Here is an 11,091-nt window from a genome sequence, read left to right on the forward strand (position 1 = left end):
CTGGAGGACTCAGACACGACTGAAACCTGGGCTTGGCTGTCTGAGAGCCCGCTTCAGCGACACACACCGCAGATGCCAACTCTCAATGGAGGGCGTTTATTGCCGAGCCAACTCACCCGGGTAAAATGGTGGCTCACCAAACCACGTCCACTACACAAAGTACAGAAGGCGGAGGATTAAAACCCAGGCCCGTTTCATGAAGGAAGAGAGGCAACACTTACCCTCTCGTCATCCTGCGAGAGACAGAGGGAGAAGAGGAAAGAGAGGGAGAGAGGAGGGATGTGTTAATTGTCTGTCGAGATAACCTGACGACGACTGTAAATGAGACGGCACTCCGTGTCGAGATGATATCTCGGTTCCTCTACGAGATCTTATTTGGGAGGTGTCACGGCGCTGGGAGGGTGAGACGGCTGTCGTCGAGGATAATTAAAGATTATGTGTAACCTCTTTAAACACACAGTCATAACTGCAGGGGGATCTTGCAGCCTTTACACCTCCAGTAGTGTCATTTGGTCATTCCTTTTCAATACATTAAAACAATGCCTGGGGAAGTTACATGCGTTTCGAGCGAGACCGTGTCCACGGGGTATCCACACAAGTTGTCAGACAACGGCGGTCTTCGCGGTCTTACCACAGAGTAGATCTCACAGGCGGTCTCTCTCTCACTCTGGTGGGGGTCGCAGTACAGTCGCAGTTTCTGAAGTTCCACCTGGGCAACAGAGGAGAACGAAACTAACAAAACAAATCTGTAATACCTTGTTTTACCGCTGACACGGCCCAAGTAAAGTCAGGTTCTTGCAGGGTTCTGCCGATAGGCTCAGCCCACGGTACAAGGCCCAACCCAGAACCCGTGCGGCAGTGGTTCGAGAACCACAGGAAAACAACAAACACAGCGCTGTCACCCACCGCTACGGAAGTCTCTGCCCCCGTCCTCTTGGCGATCTGCGTCTTCCCGTTGATGTAGATCGGCTCCGCCGTCTCCAGCGCCGCTTCCTGGATCTGCTGGTCGTCGAGGAAACCGGCGACCTGGCGCGGTCTCACAAGCACCTTCAGCTGGTGCCAGCCTCCATCAAAGAGAGCCTGTACGGTAGCCCACACAGTCCAATCAGAACAGACCGACACCAAGTGGGTGGGGGCAGGGCGGGGCAGGCTTTGATGTCAACAACATGAATGTGTAAGTCTCAGGCGGTGGGGTTTTTACTACGAGCTGCTGGTGTAACAACCTCCTTTACAGCTGGAGCCTTTGTCCATGTTCCCACTCTCAAGTGCCAAGGGAGGAACCATATAATTATCAATCAGTCGCATTCAGGGAAGGGATGAATTGCGGCGCGCTAGCCACTGGTTGTGGTGCCAGGGATGCCAGGCTGGGTTTGCTGCAGTGCCAGGGTGGGGAGATGGCAGAGGGGTACTTTTTCCGAGTACAAGCGTTCTGTTTGAACAGCTCACCACAGAGAGGACGGGGAGGCTGCCTATTCGCTGGGCTAGTGATATACTGCAGGTCCATATACCTGGACGTGCCAGGGTACGAGAACATGGAGGGGGGATGGTGTGAACACATGACCATGATGGTGTGTTGCTGTTAGGTGGTGCTCTCCCTGTGTCTTTGTCAATGGCATTGATCCCCCCCCCACACACACACACACACATTTGATTTCACCGGGCTTCACACACGCACGCTTGCACACACACCAACCGAGACGCTCCAATCAGAAACGGCAGCGATGGAACGTTCAGTAAGCATCACGACAGTTCCCACAGGAAACGCAGCCACGGCTAGCGGGTGAAATGGTGATTGCGCTACCATGGAAACACCAGCGAGAGCTTCCAGGTGTCCAATCGCCAGCGGCTCCTTTCCACCTCGTACAGAGGCGTGGCCCGAAAAGGGAAACGTTTTCTTCCAATCCTCCTGGTTCTCCCACACGGCCGTGTGAGCGTGCAGTGGCTGGCTCTGAGAGGAGAGGGAAGTGGGTTTGCAGGCTAAACTGTGCGCTCCTCCAGGACCTTTGACTATCTTGTTCACTGACCTGATTAGACAAGGAGCAGCTATCGATTAGATCTGACAGATTAATTCTCTCTCTCTCTCTCGTGCAAGAAGGTTTCTCCCCGCAAGTACTTCACTGACACACTCCCGGTCGAACCCATGAATACACACACACACAAACGGGTACACACAGACCAACACTGACACCCACACAGCCACACACACACACGTCCTTCCCTCTACCTCAAAGCCGGGGGCGGTGAAAGTGACCGTCTGCTCCAGGTGAGAGGTGCTGGTGGTGGTGAAGGTGACGGTGTTGTCCCGGCCGTTCAGCGTCACGGCGGCCTGGGTCTCGCCGTCTCTCGAGAGCACCCTCCACAGGTCCACCCGCTGCCGGGCCGCCGGGCCGCGCAGACGCAGCGTGGCCACGAACACGTAGGACGGCGGGAGACCCTCGGGGAAGATCTCCCTGGAGGGGAGGCGGGGGGAGGAGGGAGGGGTGGGTGGGTGGAGTGGGGGGGAAGATACAGGTTCATACCGCGGACCGTGTTTCCTCATTCATTCACTTGTTATGAGGCGTTAGAACACTGGTGTATTATGGGGGGGGGAAACTTTCAACTGTAACATACAAGCAGTAGAATGAGAATGTGTGGAACACACAGGACCTGTTCTGTGACAGCTAGTCACTGCTCCACTGAACTGTTTAAAGTCACGGTAAATCAAAACTTTAACTTAAACCAAAAGGGTCAATTGGTTGCGAATAATCAACCTTTGTGAAGCCGCAAGGGTGTTTCAGCTAGGTGTGGTGTGAGTTCACCATGCCAATGTTTCCCCTCTGACTGCCAGGAATACTGCCCTGTCAAGTGTTCCACTACTGGACTTAGAGCTGTTGTTGTTTGGTTTGTGAAGGGTACAAACATGTGACAGACAGTGGCCTCAGCATTGGAAATCTTCGGGATGTTTTGAGGCTTCACAGAGACGCATCGCAAAGCTAAAGATGACCCTGACCCTAACCCAAAGTCGTTTGTATGTATGTATAGATACTTACACAGTCACACTAAGAGAACACAATATGTGAATACCAACAAAGAAGTCTATGTGTCAATGTATTTCACCCAGACAGCACTGTTTCCTGTATTAATAGAAATGAACAAGTCCACAATAGAAAGTACATGATATATCACGTACTGTTATACAACACCCCAGGTGTCCTTCCTCCAGCACTGTCCTCGAACCACCTCTGCTACAGTCATCCACCCACCTGGTGTTCTCGGTGACGTCCACGGCGCTGGTCAGGGAGTAGGCGGCCTCCGAGGCCAGAGAGCCCGGAGTCTTCTTGGCCTTGAGGTGGATGTTCATGCCCAGCATCAGTTCAAAGCCCTTCTCATCACGAGACGCCACCGGGATACGCGTGGGACAGACCGACTCTGGGGGGGGGGGGAGAGAGAGAGAGAGAGAGAGAGAGAGAGAGAGAGAGAGAGAGAGAGAGAGAGAGAGAGAGAGAGAGAGAGAGAGAGAGAGAGAGAGAGAGAGAGAGAGAGAGAGAGAGAGAGAGAGAGAGAGAGAGAGAGAGAGAGAGAGAGAGAGAAAGAAAGAAAGTAAGAAAGAAAGAAAGAAAGAAAGAGATGGAGTTAATTACGGATGAGTGGGCACTAATGCAGGCTTTTCTAACAGCTGCTCCTATGTAGCGCATTTGGAGCAGCCTTGTCTGGGGAGAGAGTCTGCAGCTAATGAGGGCCGACACCAAAGTTTGAAGAGAAGCCTCCACACAAAACAGCAGCATAACTAAGTCACTTACAACATCAACGCCGCATAAATAAGTCATTATTTTGCTTCACCCGTTGTGAAGAAGTTTTCACTTGCTTCTAACTTGGCTGTTGTTGACACGTTTCCCAACAGTGAGTGGTTCAACAATGCATCCTACTGCTTAAGGGTGTGTTTGGCAGTGATGTGAATATGAACATCTGCTCCCTGCTCAAAGCTATCCAGCCACCATGCCACATGTCCCAGGGTCTGGCTACAGGGCCTGTGGCTTCCCACACACACACACACACACACAGACACACACACTACCACAGTACACACACACACCTGTGCATGTGCATATTCAAGTGCTTGTGGGAGATATTTGCATCCCACTCACCCTCACACAGCTTCTGCTCCATGGACTCCCTGATGCGGTCGATGTTTGTGTAGTCCTCGGCGTACAGGACGTAGGCAGGCGCCGGCTTGTTGGCGATGGCCACCAGCTCCGAGGTGGTGATCTCAGTGCCCACGCCCACGGCGAACACGGTGACGCCCTGCGCCCGCGCCTCCACGCTGGCGTCCACCACATCGTCCTGGGACTTGCCGTCCGTCACCACCACGGCGATGCGGTTCTTGACGGCGCTGAGGCGCTGGGACGAGGGGAACACGTGGTCCACGGCGAACTTGATGGCCCGGCCCGTCTGGTGTGGGAGAGGAAATCAGAATAGATGTGCGTGTGTGTGGTGTGTGCGTGCGTGTGTGCGAGTGTGTTGACTGGGTCCTGACCTGTGTGTTTCCTCCTAGGTACTTGATGTTCTGGATGGCCTGGATGAGGTCAGGACCGCCCTGGTGTTTGCCCAGCGGGATCTCCAGACGAGGAGTGTCACTGTACTGGACCACTGCCACCTGGAAGCAAGGCCGACTCAGTCTCTCTCTCTCTCTCTGTCTTTCTCTGTCTGTGAGTGTGTGTGTGTGATGAGTGTGAGTGAGTGACTGTCACTCTTTCTCTCCCTCTATCTCCCCCCTCTCTCTCCCCCCCTCTCTCTCCCTCTATCTCCCCCCCTCTCTCCCTCTAACTCCCCCCTCTCTCTCCCTCTAGCTCCCCCCTCACTTTCCCTCTAACTCCCCCCCCCCCTCTCTCTCTCTCTCTATCTCCCCCCTCTCTCTCTATCTCCCCCCTCTCTCTCCCCCCCCTCTCTCTCTTACCTGGGAGTAGTGGGAGCTGATGTCGAAGCCGCTGGTGATGTTGACCAGCCAGTGCTTGGCCGTGTCGAAGTCTGTGTAACCCACACTCCAGGAGCCATCGATGATGTACACCAGGTCATTCACGGCTGTGCTGCAGCCTGGTCCACACACACACACACACACACACACACGCGTATGGCCACACACAGACACACATGCACACACACACAAGCAGGCAGGCAGTCAACTGCAAGTTAATGACTCAAGCTTCTAATAATGTCTGAGGGGTAAATGAGATGATTGTTTTAAACAGCAAGCACATATGAGGCCAGGTCCAGGCCGGTACGATACCAGCTCTGATATCCTCCTCCTCTATGGCCTGTAGACAGGATGACAGCAGCAGCACAGTCAGCAGGTTCACTGTCCACCCCATGGTGATCTAACAGCAGGCCCAGTCCGGCTCAGTCCAGCCCAGCTCAGTCTAGCTCAGCCCCCTGGTTTGGAAAATAATAATAGTAATGTAGTAATTTAACAAACACTTTTATCCAATGTAACATACACAGCAGGAATTGAACCGGCAAATCATCTACAGTCCAATATTCTGCCACTTTGCTAAACACAACTGCAAGTTAACTCATAGTTAGTATCTGGGTCCATGAAAGGCATTCTATCGAACCAGAGAGTATTGAGAACAATACATAAGAACGAGAAAACATTTTCACTGAGAATATTTTAGCTTAGAAGTCTTAGATAGGGAGTCTGCTCCAGTCCTAGCCTGACAGGAACAGCTGACAGTTGGGATGTTGAGCTACATGTTTTCATTGGCACTCAAGTCTTTGAAAATTCAGACAAAAAAATCTTTGCACAAACTGCTAGCGTACTATTTCCCATATACGCCAAGTAATGAGGGCTTGGACTTCAGAACACATAATGCTAGGAAGGCATGAGATTTTAGGAAGGCATGAGACATCTTTGAGAGAAGAAAAACATCAATTATCCTGTGTGGAGCTGAAGTCAGTTGAGGAGAAGAAAGAAGCATTTAGGGAGTTTGTCTTGTCACACCAGACCTCAAAATGTCACATTTATCTCTTGGGGGAGAGTTCATTACTTTGTGCTCTTACATGCAGTAGCATGTGAAATTAATTAGGTTGTCAGTGAGATGCCTCGAGTAAGACATCTACAAGTCTACTGCAGCAAGTGGCTTTAAAGGAATCATTCTTCTCCATGAGAAAGCCAAACTTCTAACACAATCCACACGAATATGTCCCCAAAGTCAAGTGCAACATTTAGCCTTTATTGTTGTTGTTCTTTTCTGGTTCTTTTGTCCCAGATCTAACTCGCTGCTTCCAGCTGACCCAAGTCACGATGTTCTGATTCTCCACTTTAGGTGTTTCGGCCTAGTGTGGGATAGACGTGCGTATGGAGATCTCAGGCAGACTGAATAATGAGACATAAGAGTGCTATAAACAACCCAGCATGCGTCTGGATGAATGGTGTTGTGGCTGCAGTCCGCCCCTTAGCTTTGAAAACAAGACATCTATCGCCTGTCAAACCCCAACATCGCCTCCTCTTTTTATTTGTTTTACTCCTGCGCCATCCCTTGTAAAAATGTTCTTGTTGAGCCTGAGGATATTTGCGTTATGCCATGAGACACGTGGTCGGTGTTTTCGGTGGCGTTTCTCCCACTTTCATTCCACCGACAAATATTGCCATGCCAACCGCAGGCCGGAGCTGGGGAAAAAACAATGTAAGCAGAGAGGCTGGAGGATGCAACACCAAAATAAACAGGCAGCCGCTTGAAGAAGGCTGGCAGCTTGTTTATTTTGCACACACACTCCTTCTCCCTCATGCTCCAATGGTCTGATCAAAGCTCTGACAGTTGCAGTTTTACAGTCTTGAACTTCAACTAGCAACCTACCTGCTACTTGGAAACGTCTCTAAGCTTGAGGTTAACACCAGAGCGCTCAGAGGCTCCAGCAGGTTAGCACGAACACATACAGCAGCAGCAGCAGCATGAAGAGAGGTGATGCTGGGGAGAGTGGAGGGGGCCAGATTTGCTCATAACCCCCCCCCCCCCTATGCTCACCACTCCAGCGGTCTAGTAAACAGGCAGTAAAATGTTACAACCAGGCAGTAACTGACTACAGGCCCTGGGAGAGGGGGGTTCAAGCAGGACTGAGGCGGGCATGGGAACTGCTCACTCATAAATCGCCCGACTGACAGCCAGGTTTTTACCATGGATTGCTGTTACACTGCCACTTAACCTGCGAAACTGACATTAAACATAATATCTATCATAGTAAATCACGTTCTTGAGAATAGAATTGAGCCAACAGCATAGGTCAATAAATTAGAGGAACAGTTAACAACTTCACATTTCACAGCTGTTTTCCAAAAGAACTCTTGAATATGTCATTATGAATGTTAATACATGTTGTGTGTGCTCATGAATGTCCTATAACCACTGCCAATAACTCCATACTGTACTATCCTAAACCAATCCTGCAGACTAGGCCTGTCTGCCCCTTGACAAGACCAAGTGTCACCATTGGTTCTCACTAAAATACTGATATACCTGTAAAACACTGACTTTCTATTCAGTACCAAAAGCCACCCACAAGGCATGTTCCCTCAATGCTGAGCATCTGGACAGATCAGTCATTAAGGTGAAAACTATATATAAATGTGCAAAGGCTTATTTAAAAATTAAGCCTTTGAACAGAACAGTAGAGCAATGTTCTGAGATATAGCCAATCAGGGGACACGGGTTGTCATGTGGAATATCTTTCCCTTTCCATCATGTAATCTGCCAGGAACCTTGGGGTTACCATGGACGACGAGCTCTCCCTCACGGCCCACATTGCTGCGGTCTCCCGGTCATGTAGATTCACCCTCTACAACATCCGGAAGATCAGGAGATACCTGTCTGAGCACTCCACCCAGCTGCTAGTCCAAGCACTTGTCCTCTCCAAGTTGGACAATTGCAACTCGCTGCTCGCTGGTCTCCCAGCATGTGCAACCCGCCCTCTTCAGAGGATTCAGAACGCAGCGGCCCGCCTGGTCTACAATCTACCCAGACGCTCCCATGTTACCCCGCTCCTCATCTCTCTCCACTGGCTACCTATCATGGCCCGTATCAGATTCAAGACCCTGGTATTGACCTTCCGAGCAGTGAACGGGACTGCACCCGTCTACATCAAGTCTCTCCTGCAGCCTTACACCCCCACCCGTCACCTACGGTCTTCTTCAGACAACCGCCTGGTGGTCCCACCGCTCAAGACCGCCCGGGCCCAACACAAGCTCTTCTCCTGTCTGGCCCCCCAGTGGTGGAATCAACTCCCCACCTCCATCAGAGACACTGACTGTCTCTCCACCTTCAAGAAAAGGCTCAAGACGCACTTGTTCCGGGAGTACAACGGTACTTAGGAATGGTTCGCTTGACCCGATGTTAGTTTCCTCAAGGATCACAATGACTCTTGCTCAGAGACTTGTTGCTCTTGTGGTTAGTGGTAACTGATTTAAAATTGTTTGTACTCGCTGTGATATATTGTTTTTTATTATTGTTGCTTGTCTTTTTTTTTCCCACAGGTACACTTGCACTTATAGCAGTTCATGTTGTTTAATTGTAACTTGTTTAACCCTTGTGTTATCTTCGGGTCGTTCTGACCCATCAGTCATTGTGACCCACCGTCGTAATGCGACAACTTTACCGCATACAAAAACAAAGTGAAGCATTTTCTTTTAACCATTGGGCTGTCTCAGACCCCCCACATTGCGAAGGTTAAAAGAAAATTATTTTTATTTGTTTTTGTATTGGGTAAAATTGGGTAAACACAACGATGGTTCGTTATGAACCTTTGGGTCATGTGACCCGAAGGCAGCACGAGGGTTAACTACATGCTCTTATGGTTCTTTCCCTTTGGCACTTACTTTGGTTGTTCACAATGTGTGCTTCATGTTTTGGCTACTCGCAATGTTTTGTGGCTATCTCGTTGTTATGATCGGTGACCTAGCTCTCTCTTGGAAGTCGCTTTGGATAAAAGCGTCTGCTAGAAAAAATGAATAAATGTAATCTGCCAGTTTGCATTAGGCTAGTCTTTCAACCGGCCCTGTCTACCCGCCTGCCATCCCTACCAGCTTGGGAGCTGTCACCTGACTCTATCTCTCTCTCCTCCATTTATCATGGCAGCACAGCTGTATTCCCTCAAGACCCCTCCTCTCCCTGAGGGCTCTAACAGCCATTTCACAGGTGATTACAGACACATGCGCAGCGTGGCGGTCGACCCTCAAAACCTCAGAATACTCCATGAACCGCACAGGACATTTGCGAATTATTGGTGCGCTCACCTAACAGCTTCCTCTTCCAATCCATCACAGCCTCTTAATAGTGCTGTGCTACGCTTTTACCAGGGACGGTTCAAGGATGTTTCTTGCTACTTGTAGGCATTTGAAGCTTGTTTGTCTGTTTCAAAGCTCATTTATGGCTGCAATTTCTCACTTTAACATGACTCAGACAATCAGCACACCCCATATCATTTTAAAATCCACAACCACTCAAACTCTTTATAGAACCAGGGACTGCAGATTTCTGTCTCATTATAACTTCTAAACAGCATTCTTCAGATGCTGGGTATATAATCATTCCAGCTGCTAGATCCATGAGTGAGGCTTGGCCTGCTCTGTTTTGTGCAATGTGCCATATAACCACACAGGCATAATCAGATGTATGGGCTGGTTACGGTAGGCTATATATAGTACTTCTCTCTTTGCCTGCAACGCGGCGTAGATGGGTAGCATTTTAATTGTGGGACATGTACACACCATGGCCTACCGTCGATTCATCATACCATAACTGAAAAAAATATCCGTATGTGTAAACCAATCTGCTTTAAGTAGCTACGTTTCACACCTGAGTCAGAATGAACTTTTACCAAAATGAAGTGCAAAACTTTGTAAAGTGTAAAAATGCGTTTGTTATTTCTCACCTCTCAAACACCTATGTCTGCCTTAATGCACTTCCTCCGGCAGTCAACTTTACATCTACAGAACTATGAATACACAACCCCTATGACAGATGTTCGGTGCACGGGAGGTTTAAGTCTTTCTGACTTATGGCAACACAGTAGTTTCTCTGTAACAGTTTCTCCGTGATAAATAAACAAATAGTTAATTTACTTAACTAGCCTATAGTTCACAAATCACCTATTGACTAGTCTACCGCGTTTTATGTCTGTTAGGCAACAACAAACATATTAGCTACCTTGTTGAACATAGGATTGTTTTTATAGACTTACCTTTGCTGTTCTCAGTGGTATATAAAGATTCTCCTCTCTGAACAAGTGATGAATTGAGTGATAGCCGAGTGATGGTTTGTGGATGTTAAAGTTAGGGATAAGGACACTAGGGGGAGACTGAGCCCACACCGTCCACATGTGGAAGTGTGGCATGTAAAGGTTTTTATACCCTGTGCATCTGTGACGTTACTCACGCCCGAGGCGTTTGTCCGTCAGCGAAGGAATTGAAATTGAGAGTGATAATGTGCTTTTGAATTTCTGAGTCTGACATGTGTGGTATACGTATGATAAAAATGAGAACCCCTGTTGTAAAACAGATCATAACTACAGATCGGAAAAATATGTCTAAGCTAGACGAACTGAAAGGCCCTAGTTACGTGTTTGCCAGCGGCAAAAAAAAACACGGTGATATTCAGGATTTGTTGTAGGCTATAGGCATATGGAACAGGCTCACATTTTGCATTTCATTTTTCCTCTGGAAACATATGGTGTCTTTAACACTAGATTTATTTGACTTTCTTGTCCTTGCACATTTTTTTATGTAGGCTACACAACGTTGGTTACACGAGTATGGAATTAATGTTGACAGTTGGGTAAGATCCAAACATGTTTGAAGTTTTGTTGGTATTTGTAAGGGTTTAATGGAGGGTGTTACTAACCGTTTTTTCTAACTTAGTTTCAGAGGCACGTGAGCTTTATAGCAGAAGTTTCATGATCTGAAATGACTATTTTCTTTTAAATGGGACCCACATTTTATGGTGCGCATCTAAGGTAGTCTGAATCAGGTACAATACTGCCTCCTGTTGAAAGTGTCAGTATGCACATATTTGACTGTAATGGCCACTTTTAAACACAGGAGGGCAGTGCTATCAACAGAAAGCATTC

The 11,091-nt window shown here is 48.7% G+C and overlaps 1 protein-coding gene across 1 annotated transcript; it reads right to left on the minus strand.

Moving 5' to 3' along the window:
* Positions 1 to 186: 186 nt before the first annotated feature.
* si:dkey-225n22.4 (collagen alpha-1(XXI) chain) lies at positions 187 to 10,335 on the minus strand. The gene is made up of 10 exons (XM_062479772.1): positions 10,207 to 10,335; positions 5,264 to 5,406; positions 4,934 to 5,070; positions 4,514 to 4,633; positions 4,125 to 4,428; positions 3,243 to 3,408; positions 2,225 to 2,450; positions 907 to 1,080; positions 632 to 709; positions 187 to 233 (listed from the first exon to the last, which is right to left on the minus strand). The coding sequence occupies exons 2-10, from the start codon at positions 5,343 to 5,345 to the stop codon at positions 195 to 197; spliced, it is 1,326 nt and encodes a 441-aa protein (XP_062335756.1). The 5' UTR covers positions 5,346 to 5,406; positions 10,207 to 10,335; the 3' UTR covers positions 187 to 194.
* Between the last annotated feature and the right edge of the window lie 756 nt (positions 10,336 to 11,091).

The sequence above is a fragment of the Osmerus eperlanus genome, chromosome 15, assembly GCF_963692335.1.
Source record: "Osmerus eperlanus chromosome 15, fOsmEpe2.1, whole genome shotgun sequence".
Classification (NCBI taxonomy): Eukaryota; Metazoa; Chordata; class Actinopteri; order Osmeriformes; family Osmeridae; genus Osmerus; species Osmerus eperlanus.